The 17679-nt window shown below is 40.1% G+C and overlaps 1 protein-coding gene and 1 pseudogene across 2 annotated transcripts in view; both read right to left on the minus strand.

The window, feature by feature from the left end:
• Window positions 1-17679, minus strand: part of PLGRKT (plasminogen receptor with a C-terminal lysine) — a 258459-nt gene that overhangs the window by 39635 nt on the left and 201145 nt on the right. For both annotated transcript variants that reach the window (XM_012500745.1, XM_003273828.2), the window contains 2 exons: window positions 16515-16640; window positions 14702-14788 (listed from right to left, as the gene is read on the minus strand). In XM_012500745.1, the coding sequence (XP_012356199.1) occupies window positions 14702-14782 (81 nt within the window). In that variant the 5' untranslated portion in view covers window positions 14783-14788; window positions 16515-16640. The remainder of the gene's footprint in view (window positions 1-14701; window positions 14789-16514; window positions 16641-17679) is intronic.
• Window positions 860-1468, minus strand: LOC100594514 (annotated as a pseudogene).

Below are 17679 nucleotides of genomic sequence, written 5' to 3' on the forward strand. Positions count from 1 at the left end.
CAAAAGAAAAATAAATTGGACTTCATAAAAATTGAAAATGTGTGTGTCAAGGGATACTGTCAAGAGAAAAAAAAAACACCTGCGAATGGGAGAAAATATTTACAAATCTTATATTCAATAAAAATCTAGTATCCATAATATGTAAAGTACTCTTTTTTTCTCATGATTTCTCGGTTTATTGCTCCCCTATTGGGCTTTCAGTTTAATAAACACGTAGGAGCTCTAATTACAAGTGAAGAAAATGAAGGTTCATGACAAAACACAACACATTGGAGACACTTGTTAAAATATTTTCTCAAAAAAAAAAACGACTGCCTATTTTGACTTGTTTTGGTGCCATTCAAAATGTACAAAAAGCCTCAGCAACTAAATGAAGACTGAGTTTCAAGGAAAAAAAAAAAGTAAAGAAGCCAGCACTGCATGTCTTAACTGAATTTTTACATGGATTCGCAGGTTTAATTCTACTTGCATACGAAGCATCTTTGTTTTAATCTAACGGATTTAGAGAAGATCACATTGTACGCACTTGCAGAGTTTAACTTCTAAGTAGAATATGTCTATCTCGTAACATGATTTTGAAAAATCAGAAATTACAGTCCATTGAATACATGATTATGAGGATGCATGCAATCATCTTCAAAGCTGTTGCCATCAGTACTCAGAGCAAGTTGCCTGGTATCTTGTTGAGACCTCACCTTCTGCCCTTCATGTCTGTCTTGTGGTAAATCAAGAGGCAAACCAGAGGCCAGCTCTCGGCACCAAATGGTCAGTGTCGCCCCTCATCTTCTCACTGGGATCTCATCACCAGTGTGCTCAACCCCTAAGTTGGCACCCACAAGAGACTTCCCTGCAGCCCTCTCTAGCCACAAGATGTCACAGTGAAGCGCTTAGAAATGCAGGACATGTTATGGAGCACGATGCTGAGGAGGAAGACCAAGACGCAAGCCACCAAGATGACAGTGCACACCCTCAACCAGATGGGGCTTTTCACCATGCCCCACCTGTCCTGCTCCTCCTCCGCCACCCCCTGGGGAGCCTTGCCTTGCAGAGGCTGCTGTCCAGCAGGGATGGTCACCACAGTGATGGACTTCTGCAGGCTCCTGGGCAGCAGGCAGCAGCTCATATCTCCGGGCAGCAGTGCATGCTCCTTGGAGATGGGCAGAGGCAGCATGTAGCACCCATTGCCGAGAAGTCTGATGAAGACCGGCATGTGCTCCGAAGTGTGTGGAACGGTGATGACAGCCAGGACCTCGGGGTCGTCGAGAAGCTGCGACACGGAGAAGATGGGGGGCAGCCTGGTGACACCGCTGCACCAGGGGCATCGCACGTCCTTCTGGCTGGTTCTCATCTGCTGGAGGCAAACTGAACAGCAGGTGTGCTTGCAATCCAGCAACTTGGCCTTCACTAGCGGCTGTAGTAATTAAAACAGATCTGACATTCTAGCAGAGTCCTGGGACAGTGTCTCCATGGTGGACCCTGAGCAGGAAGAGCAAGGCTAAGAGGAAGGGGAGGGAGCTGGTCTTCAGAGGCCGCCGCTCTGCGTCTTTCCAGTGCAGGTGATGGGGAGCTCACAGACATCCAGCACTCACAGGTATGTCATTTAGTCAAAGGCCAGGCTGACCTCAGCAACAGGCAGCTCAGAGCCAGCATTGGGGCACATCTTCTCTCAAAACACTCAGGAATACAAGACCAGCAGCAATGGCAATTTTCAAAGACCATGGCTTCTGGAAACAGTGGTTCCCAAGGAAAACATTGCAATATGATTATTTATCCTCCAAACTGAATCTGTCACTGCGTCCCTTTCACCCCATTCTGAGCATGATGACACCAAGTGGAAATGGTATGCATTTGGGAGGCAAGAGCCAGAAAGCACAATTGAGACCGAGCTTTCTTCAGCGGACCTTCCTCCGTGGCGAGTTCGGGGGCTCGCTACAGAGGCCATGGAGGCTACAGCATCGCAGGGTGGTCCTTGGCGCCCGCCCAGCTGAGCCAGACACACCCTAGGGCCAGCGGCCGCCGCGAGCCACAAAAAAGACAAACAAAAGACTAGAACTGACATTTCGCCAAAGCAGATACACAAATGGCCATTAAGCCCACGAAAACATATTCAATGTTATTAGCCATTATGGAAATTCAACTCAACACCAGAATGAGATATATTTCAAAACTACCAGATGACTAGAATTTGGGAAAAAAAAAATAAGAGACAGAGAGAGAGAGAAAACAAGATTTGGTGAGGACATAAAAAATGGTAACCCTTACACTTTACAGTGGGAATGTAAAAAACTGCGGCCATGGTGGAAAAGAGTTTGGTGGTTCCTCAATAAGTTAAGCATAAAATTACCATATGACTCTGCAACTCCATTACTAGGTATATACCCAAAAGAATGGAAAACAACTGTTCAAACAAAAACTGGTATAAGAATGTTCACAGCAGCACTATACACAATATCCAAAAGGTAGAAGCAACCCAAATATCCACCAACAGATGACTAGGTAAACAAAATGTGGTATATCCATACAATGGATGATATTCAGCCATAAAAAGGAATGAGGTACTGATACATGTTAAAACACGGATGAATCTTAGAAAGATTATGTTAATTGGAGGAAGCCAGACACAAAAGACTACATATTCTATGATTTCATTTACAGAAAATGCCCAAAATAGGCAAACCCACTGAGACAGAAAGCAGATGAGTGATTGCAGAAAGCATATTAGTGGTTGCAAAGGGCTGAGGAAGGAGAGGAGGAATTGGAAGTGACTGATTAACAATTACAGGGTTTCCTTTTGGAGTGATGAAGTGTTACAGAATTAAATAGTGGTGACAGTTGCACAACACTGTACATGTACTAAACGTCACTGAATTGTGGTAGACTTTAAAATGGTGACATTTATATGATGTGTATTTTTTTCACAAGTGAAAAAAATTAACTTCAGAAGAATGACTTCAGGTGAGGAACATGGGGAGACTACGGCAGGTAGTGGGGACAGGAGGTATGGGCAGAAATGAGTCCCAGAAGGATAAGCTAAATACGGTGTGGATCCAGGAGTTAAGTCATGCTACACCCACTCCCTCAGCGAACTTGTGTTGGCCATGCCACCCCTTTATGCAAGACACTTCCAGGTTAAGTCCGCTCACACTTCTAGGCTCTGGGCCAACTCCCACTCACTACCTGGTCTTTCTCCCTACAAAGATTGTGCTGCTTTCTTCTCCTCCACCTACTCTACATTCTGGTTCCTTGTCACCAAAAGCCTCTCTACAAAACACACACTGCACTTTCTTGCTTTCCTCAGAACATAGGACCCTTCCCATTTCAAGATGTTGGTACAGCCTTCTCCTCAAAAAACAAGTAAAGAAAAAAACAGATGGGGGGGAGGGGGGCACAAGTACAACAGATACTGGGAGTTATAAGGATTTCAGCAACTTTTAAATGTGCTCATAATAGTTATTTGCTGCTTTAATTTTTATGTATTTGAGAAAGCATTTATTGAGCACACACTACATTTTATGTTGCAAAAACCATCAGGTCACATCACTACTCCTCTCAAAACCCTTTAATGGCTTCCCACGTCACTAAGAATACATTTCAAAACAGTTGTCCTGGGTACAAGGCTTGAGCGACCTCTGACCTCATCTCTATCCACTCTCCCCCATCCTTTCAGAGTTCTGGCCATACCAGCCTCTTTGCTGTTCTTTCAACTCACCACGAGTTCTCCCAGCTCAGTGTGTCTGCATTCATTTTCCTTTTGCCTGAAACTCTTTCCCCAGCTATCTGCATGGCTCACTTTGTCATTTCCCTCAAGGCTCTGCTCAAAGGCGACCTTCTGAGACTTTCACTAACTACTCTACCAAAAATGGGATTTCCCACTCACCCACCCATGGTCTCCCATCATCATCCCTTACCCTGCTTTTTCCCCTCACAGAACTCATCATCACTAACACGATGTGGTTGTTGGTTTATTGCATGTGTTCCCACTGGAGTGTAACTTCCACAAGGGAAGGATTTTGTTCACTATTATGTCTCCCCAACTAAATATTACCCAGTATAGAGCAGGGGCTCCTCCATAAACATTTGGTGAGTGAATAAATGGCACATCTAATTAGAAAACTTTTGCTTTAATTAGTGACTTTGCTGAGTGCTTACATGGGGCAGATGCTGTGTGCTAAATTCTTGTATGTGGGACATCTCACTTAATCCTCAGAGTAACTCTACAAAGTATCATACTCCTTATTATTAAGCTATATACTCACATGTGGGAAATGAGACACAGGCAGGCCAAAGCAACCTCCCTACAATCAAGAATTAACTGGGTCTTATCTAAGGGACATAGGAGTCAACTTGAAAGAGCTTCCATTAACCAAAGATGGGATAACTTGAGCAAAAAGAATAATGACTACAACCGATTAAAGAGTTTATAGTCACAATACACAAATAAACAAAAATTATTTGGTAAATTTTGGAGACTTCTAGGGTATCAATTCACTATTCTGAAATTGCTAAATAAAAGGACAGAATCAAGCATTTGTTTCCTGTACAAACCATATTTCAGGATAACCAGGTAGTAAGAGAAAGTTCTTAATAAATTTCCAGACAACAAATGTCAAAGGAATGAGAGAATATTTTTAAATTGCCATTTTTTTCAAGCCCTAATGAAGTCACAGATGTAGGCAATGATCATGAGTGGATGATAAGGCCAGTTGATCACAGGTTGATGGGGAAATTTATAATGGGTAGATCAGACTGATATGACTAAAGGTAAGACAACCAGACCTCATGAGCCTTCTGATGTGATGTATTAGGAATTACACAGTGCCACCTAGAAAAGATTCTTGCTAAAAGAACTGAACTGGAGTCTCATCAAACCTCTAGACTTATCACTTCATAGGAAGAATGAAGTACAGCAAAATATGCTCAGAAATACCATGAGGAGGCAGTCAGCCAAATACAAGCTGTAGGACATTCCATAGAACAGATGAGCTGGTTTCTTCAACAAACAGTATGACAAGTAGAAAGGAAAGGATACTCTCACAAACTGAGAAAGACTTAGGAGTCATAATAATCAACTATAGTAGGAAAACTTTGCTTGGATCCCTGTTTCAAACACAACTGTAAAAGACACTTGTGAAGCAACTGAAATTAGGTTGCATATGATAGGAAGAAATTATTGCTAATTTAGCTAAACATGGTTATATCCATATCTGTTAGAGAATCATATGGAGATAGTACAGGTAAATAGAAATTTGCCTTAAAGTATATTCCAACAAAAAGGGGCAAAAAGGCAAAGGAAGATGGAATAGAAGAAAAAAGATTACCAAAATGTTGGTTTTAAAGTTTTTTTTTTAAAGTTTTCCTCTCCTCTACATGCACTTTAGCAAGTTAGATTTGCTGGTGGTCTTAGTATTTCTTTCTAAATTGACAAGATTATATCTTCAGCTAATTGTTTTCAAAACACCTGGCTGACTTATTTTCTTAATATTTGCATGTTTAAATTTTTCTTTTTATCAGCATGCATATATAATCTACCTAAATATAAAGTTTGGGGGTTTTTCTCTCAAAATTCTGAAGATATGGCTCCATAGTCTTCTGGCACTTAGAAGACATTTGAAGCCAGACCAATTTTGGCTCACAAAACACTCTAGAATTCTCAGTTCTTAACACAATATTGAAACTGTTTGTTGTCACTATCACACCACTACCCTGTTCAAGAGCCTGAGTTCCTTCAAAGAGGGGATTGTGCTGTTTACCAAAGTAGCTCCTAATTCAACTAGCACATGATAGACACTCTATAAAGTGTACTAAATGTGTAAATGAATGTTGTAATGCCAAAAGAATACCTCCCAGTATGTGTCTGGAAGTATATTTCTTTTTATAATTATATTTGGAACATACTGTATCTTTTACCTGCATGGTAAGATTTCACAGGGAGTCTATATACATTCTTCCTTCATTTTATCCTTATCCTATCCTAAGAGAGTCTATATACATTCTTCCTTCATTTTATCCTTATCCTGTCCTAAGGGAGTCTATATACATTCTTCCTTCATTTTATCCTTATCCTATCCTAAGGGAGTCTATATACATTCTTCCTTCATTTTATCCTTATCCTATCCTAAGGGAGTCTATATACATTCTTCCTTCATTTTTTCCTTATCTACACTCAGGCATTTACAGACTTGTTTCTTCCCTCCTATTCTACTGACATGGTTCCTCCCAGGCACTGACCTTTTTTAAAGGCCTTTGACTTCTCTGTAGCATTTGACACCGTTGAAAACACCTTCTTTCTTCTTGAAACACTCTATGAACAGATTGCCAGGCCCCAGGTACCTCAACTACAGCTCATTAAGAAATTCAGATGGGAAATTTCTTTTTTATTCTCCTTTTTTTTTGAGACAAGGTCTCACTCTGTCACCCAGGTTGTAGTGTAGTGGCATAATCACAGCTGACTGCAACCCTGACCCCCCCAGCCTCAAGCAATCCTCCCACCTCAGACTCACAAGTAGCTGGAACTATAGGTACACATCATGTTGCCAAGCTAATATAGATGTATAATATATAATATATATTATATATAACATACATAATATATATGTAATATAGTCTATATTACATTACATATATTACATGTAATGTATTTTATATATAGTAATATATGTAATATGTATGTGTAATACATAATATATGTAATATGTCATATATGTGTTTGTCATATATTTATATAATATATAACTTATATATAATAAACTATATTATATAAATATACTATATACAATATATGTCATATATTATCTATAATACATATTATATATTAGCTGGGCAATCTGATGTGTACCTATACTATTATATATCATATATATTATAATATATGATATATAATATAATAATATATAATATATAATGTATATTATATACAATATATAATATATAATGTATATTATATACAATATATAATATATAATGTATATTATATATAATATATAATACATTATATATGTATATATAAATATAATAATATATAATACATTATATATTAATATAATATATACAATATATTATATTATGTTTATGTATTATATTATAACATATAATAGTAATATATATTACTATATATTATACATACAATATACAATATATATTACTATATATTATATAATATATAGTAATATATATTATATATTATATAATATATAATATACAATATAATTATAATTAATTATAATAATATATATATTATATATTATAATAATATATTTATAATATATATTATATTTATATATATTATATATAATACATATTATATTATGTATATATTATATAATAATTATATAGTATAATTATATGTTATAACAATTATAATTATAAACATATATATCATAATAATTATAGTTATATATTATAATAATTATAATTAATTATAATAATATATTATGAATGATAAATATATCATTTATTATATATTATATTATTAATATATTTACATTAATTATATATATTATATAATTACATGTTTTACATATATACACACAGGGGGAGAGAGGGAGAGAGAAAGAGACAGAGTTTTGTCATGTTTCCCAGGCTGGTCCCAAACTCCTGGGCTTAAGTGATCCTCTTCCCAAGTAGCCAGCCACCACGCCTGACTAATCTTTCGTCTTGTTTTGTAGAGGTGGGGTTTCACTGTATTGACCAGGATTATAGGCGTGAGCTACCCCACCCAGCCTATACATGTTAATATTAAATAACTATATTTTTTGGTTTATAGCTATGCCTCATTTTCTTAACACCAAAGTCTAACAACAGATATAAAGGTCAAAGTCTAGATCTCATCTATTTTTTAAAAAATCTTTAGCTTGTTACTTGAACATAATAAACAACAAATAAACATCTATTTACTGCCCAACGAATCTTTACATTGACCATAACTGCTTTGCCTACATAGCACTGTAGCACAGCATAGACCTATAGAATATGTTCTTCCCTCATTCTCAAAATGCTTTTCCAGCCACTCAGGTGATATAAAATTAGTTTAGGTGTGCCACCTAGTGGCATTTTACGGAAGTATTCATTTTTAGAGGAGTGATAGTTTACCACTCATCCACCATCCTAACACAGGCTAGAAAGAAACTGAAGTTTGTTGATAATCTGAAAATATCATTATAACTAGTAGCATGAATCCTCTCCATCACAATTTGAACCAAAGTCGTTAGTTAAAAAAAGAAAACCTTTTGATTTGAGGCCTTTTATAAATTTGGTTAACCAGACTCCAGTGATTGATTTAATTTCATTTCCTGATTGGCTTACTATTAATTGAAAACTTGCTTGGTTTCTATCTCCATTATAGATTATATTAAATCACTGACAATCACCAATTATAATTATGTAGCATCAGAGAAAAAGAAGAGAAAAAATGGTTCTCACCCCAGGCCATTACATTGCATTACAGTCCCCTAGAGAGATTAAAATAACAACTCTGTGAAGGTCTGAGGCGGGACCCAAACATTCAAAAGGCCCTAGATGAATCAAATGTGCGGCCAGGATTGGGAGCCTGACCAGTGGTATAAGAGATGGGGTTGAATCATGAGTGGTCTTTTCCCCCAAAAGAAAAAACAGTAACACAAAATTACTGAGCTGTGATTTATCCTTTTTTAATCAAAAAATAAAGAACTAAAGAAACTCCAGTAGGATAAGATTTTAGTTATTAGGCTTTACTTTAATAAATGTTTTGCTTTATTTCTTCTATTTATCCTTTTCATAGAGGTGCCATTAAATTTAAAAATAGCCAAAAGACTAAATCACAGGCTAAAGATGTTATTTAGACATGGTATTTCAGTCAGAATCTTTTTTAAAACTTCATCTTTGAAGACCCTAAAAAGACATCATCTTCTGGCCCAGTAGACAAGTCCATGCCATTTGCAGGGTCCTTTTCAACCCTAGGGACTTCTGGGACATGAGGTCAATTCCAGCCCAGCCTTAGCTATTTGGGTTCACTCAATACGTAGGGAGGAGAACCCCCAAGAACTTCAGGAATATTGTCATAACATAATTCTTAAGTTTAGTGGGAGATTTGCTGGTGTTCATCTTATTATACTCCATAACTTACATTTGATATAAATATATTCTGTGGTATATATAAAATATTTCATACTCTTAAAAAAGGAAAGAACAGCTGAAAACCCTAGAATGATGCTGGAAGTTTAATTCCTTCAAGTGGGACACATTCAAGGAACAACGTGATCTTCTGAAACTACTGTAGACGAGGATGTTTCTCTCTAGGCTGCCCCAGGTAGCATCAGAACTCAAGTATCTCTAGAGTTAGAATTCTGGTTCAACCATGTTGGTCTATATTCCCCTGTTCAACCTTTCTTGAAATTAATAAATAAATAATAAAGTGTATCTTGATCAACAAGAAAAACCTAGTCACCTTAAGCAACATATGTTGGGAGAATCCATCCACCATGGGCCAAGTCTTCCTGCACGACCTTGCTGGGTAGGATGAGGTCACAGGCCCTGACTGCTCTTTAGCTGGGCCATTTCCCAGAGTTGTGTTTGCAGTAAGCAACCTTGAGGGATGAGGTACCATCTCCTTCCAGTCAAAGAGCAGACTTGCTCATCACTCATGATGAAAGTGATAGAGTCCACAAGCTCAATGTTCCTCAGCTATGTCACAAACCCAAAGCATCCATCCCAGCATCCAATGAGGTTCTCCTTCATCTCCTCTATGGGACTTGGAGTGCGTGCTGCTTTCTGTGCTATGAGTAATAAAGTCTTCTGCCAGCATCCATGAAATAATAACAGGCTAATTTATTACAGTAGTCCCCTCTTATCCACAGTTTCATTTTTCACAGTTTGAGTTACCTATGGTCAACCTCAGTCTGAAAATACTAAATGAAAAATTTCAGAAATAAACAATTCATAATTTTTAAATTGCCCATCATTCTGAGTAATGTGGTAAAATCTCCCACCATTCCAGCTGGGACATGAATCATCCTCTTGTCTAGTGTAGCCAAGCTGTACACACTACCTGCCTGTTAGTTACCTAATAGCCATCACAGTTATCAGATCAGCTGTCACAATATCACAGTGGCTAGTGTTCAGGTAACCCTTGTTTTACTTAACCATAGCCCCAAAGTGCAAGAGTAGCAATGCTGGCAATTTGGATATACCAGAGAGAAGCAATAAAGTGCTTCCCTTAAGTGAAAGAGTGGAAGTTCTCAATAAGAAAAAAAAAAGTCATATGCCAAGGTTATTAAGATCCACAGTACCATAAGACATTTTGAGGAGAGAACATACACAAAACTTTTATTATAGTATACTGTTACAATTACTCTGTTTTTATTATTAATTATTGTTAATCTGTTACTGTGGCTAATTTATAAATTAAACTTTATCATAGGTATGTACGTACTGAGAAAACCATAGTATACATAGGCTTCAGTACAATCCATGCCTTCAGGTATCCACTGGGGATCTTGGACCCATATCCCCCACAGACAAGGAAGACTACTGTTGTTTGCAAGTAGCATAAAATCCCAGACATTTTACATGCCCTGATAGTTTTGGTGGCAAATGTGAGATGCTCATAGAGATATCTGACTTTCTGGAAAAGGAGGGACAAAGGCCCTGGTTGGCTGGGTTACAGGACATGAGAAGATTCCCGGAGATCTGGTAGTAAATGCTCTTGCCTAGATGGTGGTGAGGATGGGAAAGTGGAACAAGGGTTCCTCACTGTCCTATGTGTTAAGTGTGGTTGAACAACAAAAGGTACGGTTGAAACAAGGTGTCCTAATGGTGCTTTGGCTGTGTCATGCTCCCTTCTGGGGTGGGAGAAGGGAGGATGTTATCATGACAATCGGGCAGCAAGTCCCATGCCCCAGCCAAAAAGCAAGGCGACGTGGCTATGGCTGCTGAATCTAGGGGTCCCCAAAGCTGAAATAAATGGTGTTAACAATGAGGGTAGAGAACTGTGGGTAGACTAAAAGCATCAGAAACTTGTTTGTTGAGCCCAGTGGCAGAGGCCACTTGAAACAAAGTAAATACAAAGCCTTGCTTACTGGCACTGAGCTGCTCTCTCCCTCCATTCCCCAACCCTCCCCTGCCTCTCCTCCAACTTCCTCTGCTTTAGGGAAGTACGCTGGGGAACTTGAGGGAAGAGAAGGACTCAAAATTTTATGGCTCTGTTGGACTGGACACGAGTGCCAAAGTCTACTTGGTCTCAGGGAAGGCAAGTATGCCAAGCACTGGGGTGGCCCAGAAATCCAAAGACTGCAAGGCCATGCAGTGGCACCAGCAAAGGCTGAAATAATGATGGCTCTGAGTGGCCATTCTCTCCAGAGGCCAGAGAACACAGGAGAGGAAGCAGCACCCATTCTGGGACGAGGAGCCAAAGGACAAAAAGCCCTCCCTGCCCCTCTCCCCTGGCTGGAGACAGCATAATCTCTTGAAACTATTACGACCACCCTTGAAGTACCTACGTTAACTCTTTGGTCTCTGTTCTTTTATTGTTATTGTTTTGGTTTTTTGAGATAGGGTCTCGCTCTGTCACCTCGCATACTGTCACCCAGGCTGGAGTACAGTGGCATGATCACAGCTCACTGCAGCCTTGACCTTCCTGGGCTCAAGCAATCCTCCCACCTCAGTGTCCTGTGTAGCTGGGACTATAGTTGTGTAACACCATGCCTGGCTAATTTTTTTAATTTTTTAAATGGAGATGGAGTCTCACCATATTGCCCAGGGTGGTCTTGAATTCTTGGGCTCAAGCAATCCTCCTGCCTAGGTCTCCCAGTGTGCTGGGATTACAGGTGTGAGTCATCATGCTTGACCACATGTATGTTGGGACTAGGTGGGGGAAAGCAACTGAATTCAACTGATAAGAGTGTGAGCAAACTTCACGGTGAGTAAAAAAAATTAAAGGGACCTTTACAGCCAATTCGAGATACTGTGATGTGTGTCAACACTATCCCTCCCCACTACATATAAATGTACAATGACATTGATGTACTACATGCTTGTATTATAAAACTCACAGTGACCAAAACAGACTCCCCAGTCCGGGATTCCCAGACCCCTTCCAGGTGGTCTAATAGAAACACAGAAGCCCAGGGAGAAAAAGAAAATCACTATCAAGCTCCAATGAGGCCACTGCGCAGTGCAGCAACACCACCTGCTGGGCACAGGCACCAAATACATCCTGTAGTAGTTTGCTGGGGCTGCCATAACAAAGGGCCACAAACTGGACAGCTTAAGCAACAGAAATTTATTGTCTCTGTTCTGAAGGGGAGAAATCTAAAATCAAGGTGTCTGCAAGGTTTGTTCCTTACAAAGGCTGTGAGAGAAGCATCTGTTCCAGGCCCCTTCCTTAGCTTGTAAACAGTTGTCTTCATATTCACATTGTATGGTCCTGGTATGAATATCCAGTATGAATTGTATGGTCTTGCGTCCAAATTTCTTCTTCTCATAAAGCCATCAGTCACACTGAATTGGGGCCCATTCTAACGACCTCATTTTAACTTGATTACCTCTGTAAAGACCCTATCTCCAAACAAGGTCACATTCTGAAGTACTAGAGGTTAAGGCTTCAACATATGAATTTGGAGAGAGGAGACACATTTCAACCCGTAACACACCCCTTTCAAAAAGGGGAAGCGATCATTGGTCTGCTGCTGAGCTCTTGTTAAAAATGAACCCATGGAGGCTTGTAACTCCCAGGTCTGACATCTCCATTTTGGGATGGGTCAACCAGGACACAACACCTACGAGGAAAGTAGCTCCCACCCTCTCCCCCTGCCACAACCCACCCCTTGCTCATGGCCCACTGTAAAAGCAGTAGGTTCCCTAAACTCAACGCTGCTCAACTGTGACACAAATCCACTAAGTGCATAGCACTCATTTCGCCCATGCCCATCTTTGTCACCTCAGTGAGTTTTGGAGGACATGGGGAATTAACACCACCACGCTCATGCTGTTTGCTGTGCTGTGAGTAACAAAGTCCTCTGACTCTGATGTAGGTGTCTCCAGTCTTCTGTAATAGGCTAACATGTTAGCTTGCAAGTAGGGTAAAATCCCAGACCCTTCACAGACCCTGACTTCATGGGGACCAGCATAAGAGTAAAAACCCTGTAGTTTCCAAAGGTCTTTGAGAAGGACATGCTAAGCATCGGACACCTGGCTGATTTGTAAACCTAATACTTGGTCTCGCCTAGGTCACTGCTCTGTTACAATAATTCAGTTGTCCGTTCTTTCAATTGTTTCGTTCTCCCCAAAGAGAGATTTATTCTGCATAAGACACTCTTGTCAGTCATTAAAAACAACAATAGTAACAACAGCAACAAATATTTACGAGGTGAGAAGCATTTTTCTAAAAACTTGAGGCATTGTTCTATATAATATATTTCATCTTTAATCTTTAAAACATCCCTCTGAAGGGGATATTATTACCTCCAGTGTACAGATCAGGAGACTGAGGCACAAGTCACACAGTTAGTCAAGGCTGGGACTGGGATTCAAACTCAGGCAGTCTGGCTTTAGTCTTCATTCTTAACCACTAGCTACGTGCCTTACAGGAGGACGTTCTACTCCCAGAGCCATAATGGGCCACAGAGGCCTAGGCATCTTTGTCTGAAATCTTAGGAACATAATTCGGGTCAAACTTTTAAGACTTGATTTTTTGACTTGCAACATTTTAAAATGTTTTTTACAACCTGTATTAGGCAATTAGATAATCTTCTGCAGTGCTTTGAACTTTTCTATCCAGCCATGTCTAAATCCAAGGTTAAGGTTTCACACTCCATGTTAGTTTCCTATTGCTGCAGTAACAAATTATTTGAAGTCCGTGGCTTAAAACAACACCAATCTATTATCTTACAGTTCTAAGTTCAGAAGTCCAAAATGGGCTCGCAGGACTGCATCCCTGTGGAGGCTCTAAAGAATAATCTGTTTCCTTGCCTTTTCCAGCCTCTAGGGGCTTCCTGAATTCCTTGACTCATGATCCTTAAACAATCTTCAAAGCCAGCAGTGTAGCATCTTCAAATCTCTCTTATACTGACTCTCATGCTTCCTTCTTTCTCTTATAAAGACCCTTGTGGGCCAGGCACCCATACCTGTAATTCCGGCAATTTGGGAGGCTGAGGCCAGTAGATCATTTGAGGCCAGGAGTTTGAGACCAGCCTGGCCAACATGGTGAAACCTTGTCTCTATCAAAAATACAAAAATTAGCCAGGAGTGATGGTGCATGCCTGCAATCCCAGCTACTAGGGAGGCTGAGGCACAAGAATCACTTGAACCCAGGAGGCAGAGGTTGCAGTGAGCCCAGATCATACCACTGCACTCCAGCCTGGGCAACATAGTGAGACTCTCTCAAAAAAAAACACAGACCCTTGTGATGACAATGGGCTCATCTGCATAATCCAGGATAATCTCCCCATCTCAAACATTATATTTGGGGGTGGGGGGCATTATTCTATGTACCACATACTCTAAGCAGTTATCTCTTCCTACAGAATGGAAATTTTTACACAAACTTATCTGGATTAGAGATTTAAATTAGCCCATTTACCAGATAATTAGTAATCCACTTTATCTTGGTTTTAAGGATGCAGCCCAAAGAACATTTTATTGTTGGGGGTCAAAGAGAATGTAGGGCTGGAGTACATGTGGTAGAAACTTTAAATACTGTAACAACATAATAGCTTATTTTAAAACATACCTGAAGTCGAGCATTCATAAGCATGAACTCCTTTTGATTTTTCATGCTTTCATTCATAGATTTTGAAAATATAAACCCCATTTTGACCTAAAATGTAAAAAAAGCAAGGAGACTTATAATAATATACTACATGCATTCTTGTATGCTCCACTTTTGAGCTACCTTGGGCTTACGACAAAGTAAAAAAAAAAAAAAGTACAATTTCTGACCTAGGAACACAGTGAGGATTCTAGTCCTTGCTCCTAACTAGCTGCCTGACCTCAGGCATACTTAACGAGTCTGGCCATCATTTTACTCACCTAACACCAACTGATTGAACTAGATAATTTCCTAAATCTTTCCCTGCTCTATAAGTATATGGCTGTTTCCTGATTTTTCTTCCCATCATAAATCTTGAAGAACTGAATTCTTGAAGAAAAAAACAACTCTCTTTTCTTGTGAGGGGAAGGGTGGATACCATCCATCTTCTTACCTCTGTACAATTAGGCAACAGAACCTTTGCATCTGAGGAGGGGTGATTAAGAAGATGCCTTGTGCGTCTGGAGAACATATTTCTTTGTGCTGTTTGCATTTGTGTTTTAAGAAGATTGAGCTGTCTCAAGGTCAGTAGACCAGTTATGCTTCCTGTCATCCCACCACAATCCTTGTCCCTCTCCTACATGCCCCTTATTTCCATCCACCCACTGCTGACTGCCTTAGCCATCCTCCTCCAGCTTCACTCTCATTCTTTCCAAGATAGCATGTACTAAAGTTCTCAAAAATGGAAAAACATACAGATACTTAAATGTCCTGGAAAATGTACTTTTTAGATGAATGCACAGTAGTGTCTATCTTACGTAAGTTTTTAAGTGGGCTGTCAACTCTACAAGGGACAGAACTCCAATTTTTATTCTTAATCCAACTGGGTGGGTACAGCAGACCTTGAGTTAGTTGGCTGCATTTCAGAATATTGCAAAACTCAGGGGAAAGTTACAACTGCTCTACCCTTCTCAACAATGTTGCTGATACCTTTTCTCTTTAACAGGCTGTTGAGTAGGGTTGTGAACCTCAGGTAAGAATGACCAGTCTTAATTCATTATAGCCAGGATTCCCAAGTATTCTGTGGGAAGCCCAGCTAATGGGGTTCCAGGTGAGTGGGAGCTGCAAGCAAGACCTCAGTGACTTCCTTGTATTCTGACCGAGGATACACCTGGAGTTTCAGGGCTCTGTGCTAGAGTTAGCTTCAAAGCTGAGCACAGGATACCAAACCACTTACCAGGATGAAGAGGCACAATGCTGAACAGGCCTGAGGTGGTGAGATTTCCCTCTCCCTCTGCCACTGTGCCACTCGAGCACCCTGTGACCAGAGTTAGAGGCCACTAACTGAGAGCAGGGCGATTTGGCAGTTCTTTCCTTTCTCCAAACCCTAACAGTCCCATGTGACTCATCTCTAACAGCAGACCAGAACCTGCTTGAGGTTAGGAGCGAGATATAATCCATCTTGATAGTCTCCATCGTGTCTACTTCCCCTAAATGTTTGCACAAAGCATGAGAGGTATAAGAAAAACTGTGGCTCAGGCCACTTGCCATTACTTATTTTTCTTCTGAACATAGGAGTGGATGACTAAATTTTTACACCTGCTGCAAACATTTATAAAGAAAACAACTGCACTCTAGTACTATTCCTCCATATACCCTGTATATCACAGAGCTGTGTGCTTTAAAGTGCTCCTGTTTGTAAGGGGTGAGGATCTCCCCTGAAAAGAGAGAATCCTCACGTCAATCATCTGGGAAAGAAACACTGTCTAGGAAGTTAGTATTTAGACTTACTTACCTCTTTCTGGGCCTTGCTCTCTTGGGTCTGGACTTGTAGTTTGAACGTGTTAGAGGACACTCCCAGGTGGAAGGGTTAAAGGTGGAAGCCAAGCAGGAAGAAGAGCTTCCTTATGGGAAACCACACCTGAGAATAAACAAATGCATCACACCTTGTAAATTTCACCCTGGAGTTCAGTATTTTCAACATTCTCTCCTTTCCCAACTTCCCCATTCCTGACAAAGTCATTTCCCAAAGTCTGGGAATATTCCCTAGGGTGTCCAGAACACTTTCAGCTATTTCCTCTTGCTCATAAAATATGTATCAGAAAATAAGCAAAAGTTGACCTTGCAATAGAGATAACTTTGACTTCACTCACTTGTATAAGGAAGTCTTTTAAAAATTCTAACACTTTTTACCATGGGTAAAAAAAATGTCTTGCTACTTAAACAATTTTAAACATCACTGTGTCTCAGAGTGATGTTTTGCAGAGAATGCTGATTTCAATCCCTCTGTCTTCATTTTCCCTTTGATTCCTTCTGAGATATTGGCAGGGGTCTGTAATGCTTCAGCCCTGCCTCAGGTGAGCTATAGATTACTATGGGAAGGTGTATTTCTGTATTTCTGGGGAGGAGAAGTGGGGGCTGCAAGTTCCAGACAGCCTTTCTTCCGGTCACCCGTGAGTACCTGGATTTGATTTTACAAAAAGGGGGACAAAAAGGATTAACTGCATGAATTCTGTCATCGGGATTACTGCGCTGACTTATTTCCTGATCAGATGACACATTGCTTGAATGTATGACTGATCGTCTCACCACAATCATTTTCAATAAATATTTGCATCCCATTCAAACTAAGCCACATCCCCCTGCAAATTCCAGCCCAGAGCCCACAGCTTCCGGAGGTTTTCTGTAATTAACACCGCCCTTGCTCCCTTAGGCCAATTACTGTAATTTAGGTATTCCCCGCAATGGTGTGCTGATTTCTGTTGAGAACACTCTGCCTGTTTTTCTCAACTCTGTTTTAAAGCTACGGAGAGATCCGGAGTCCACGACAGGCGACAAGAACGCGCTCTAATGGAACGAGGTTGGCAACACCTATCAGCACCAGGGGCAGTGCGAGAGCCAAGGGCAGGCGCTCACGAGGAGCGGGCGCCCAGCGCTGCCTGGCAAGCCCGGAGCCCAGG

Source organism: Nomascus leucogenys, chromosome 1a (assembly GCF_006542625.1).
Source record: "Nomascus leucogenys isolate Asia chromosome 1a, Asia_NLE_v1, whole genome shotgun sequence".
Classification (NCBI taxonomy): Eukaryota; Metazoa; Chordata; class Mammalia; order Primates; family Hylobatidae; genus Nomascus; species Nomascus leucogenys.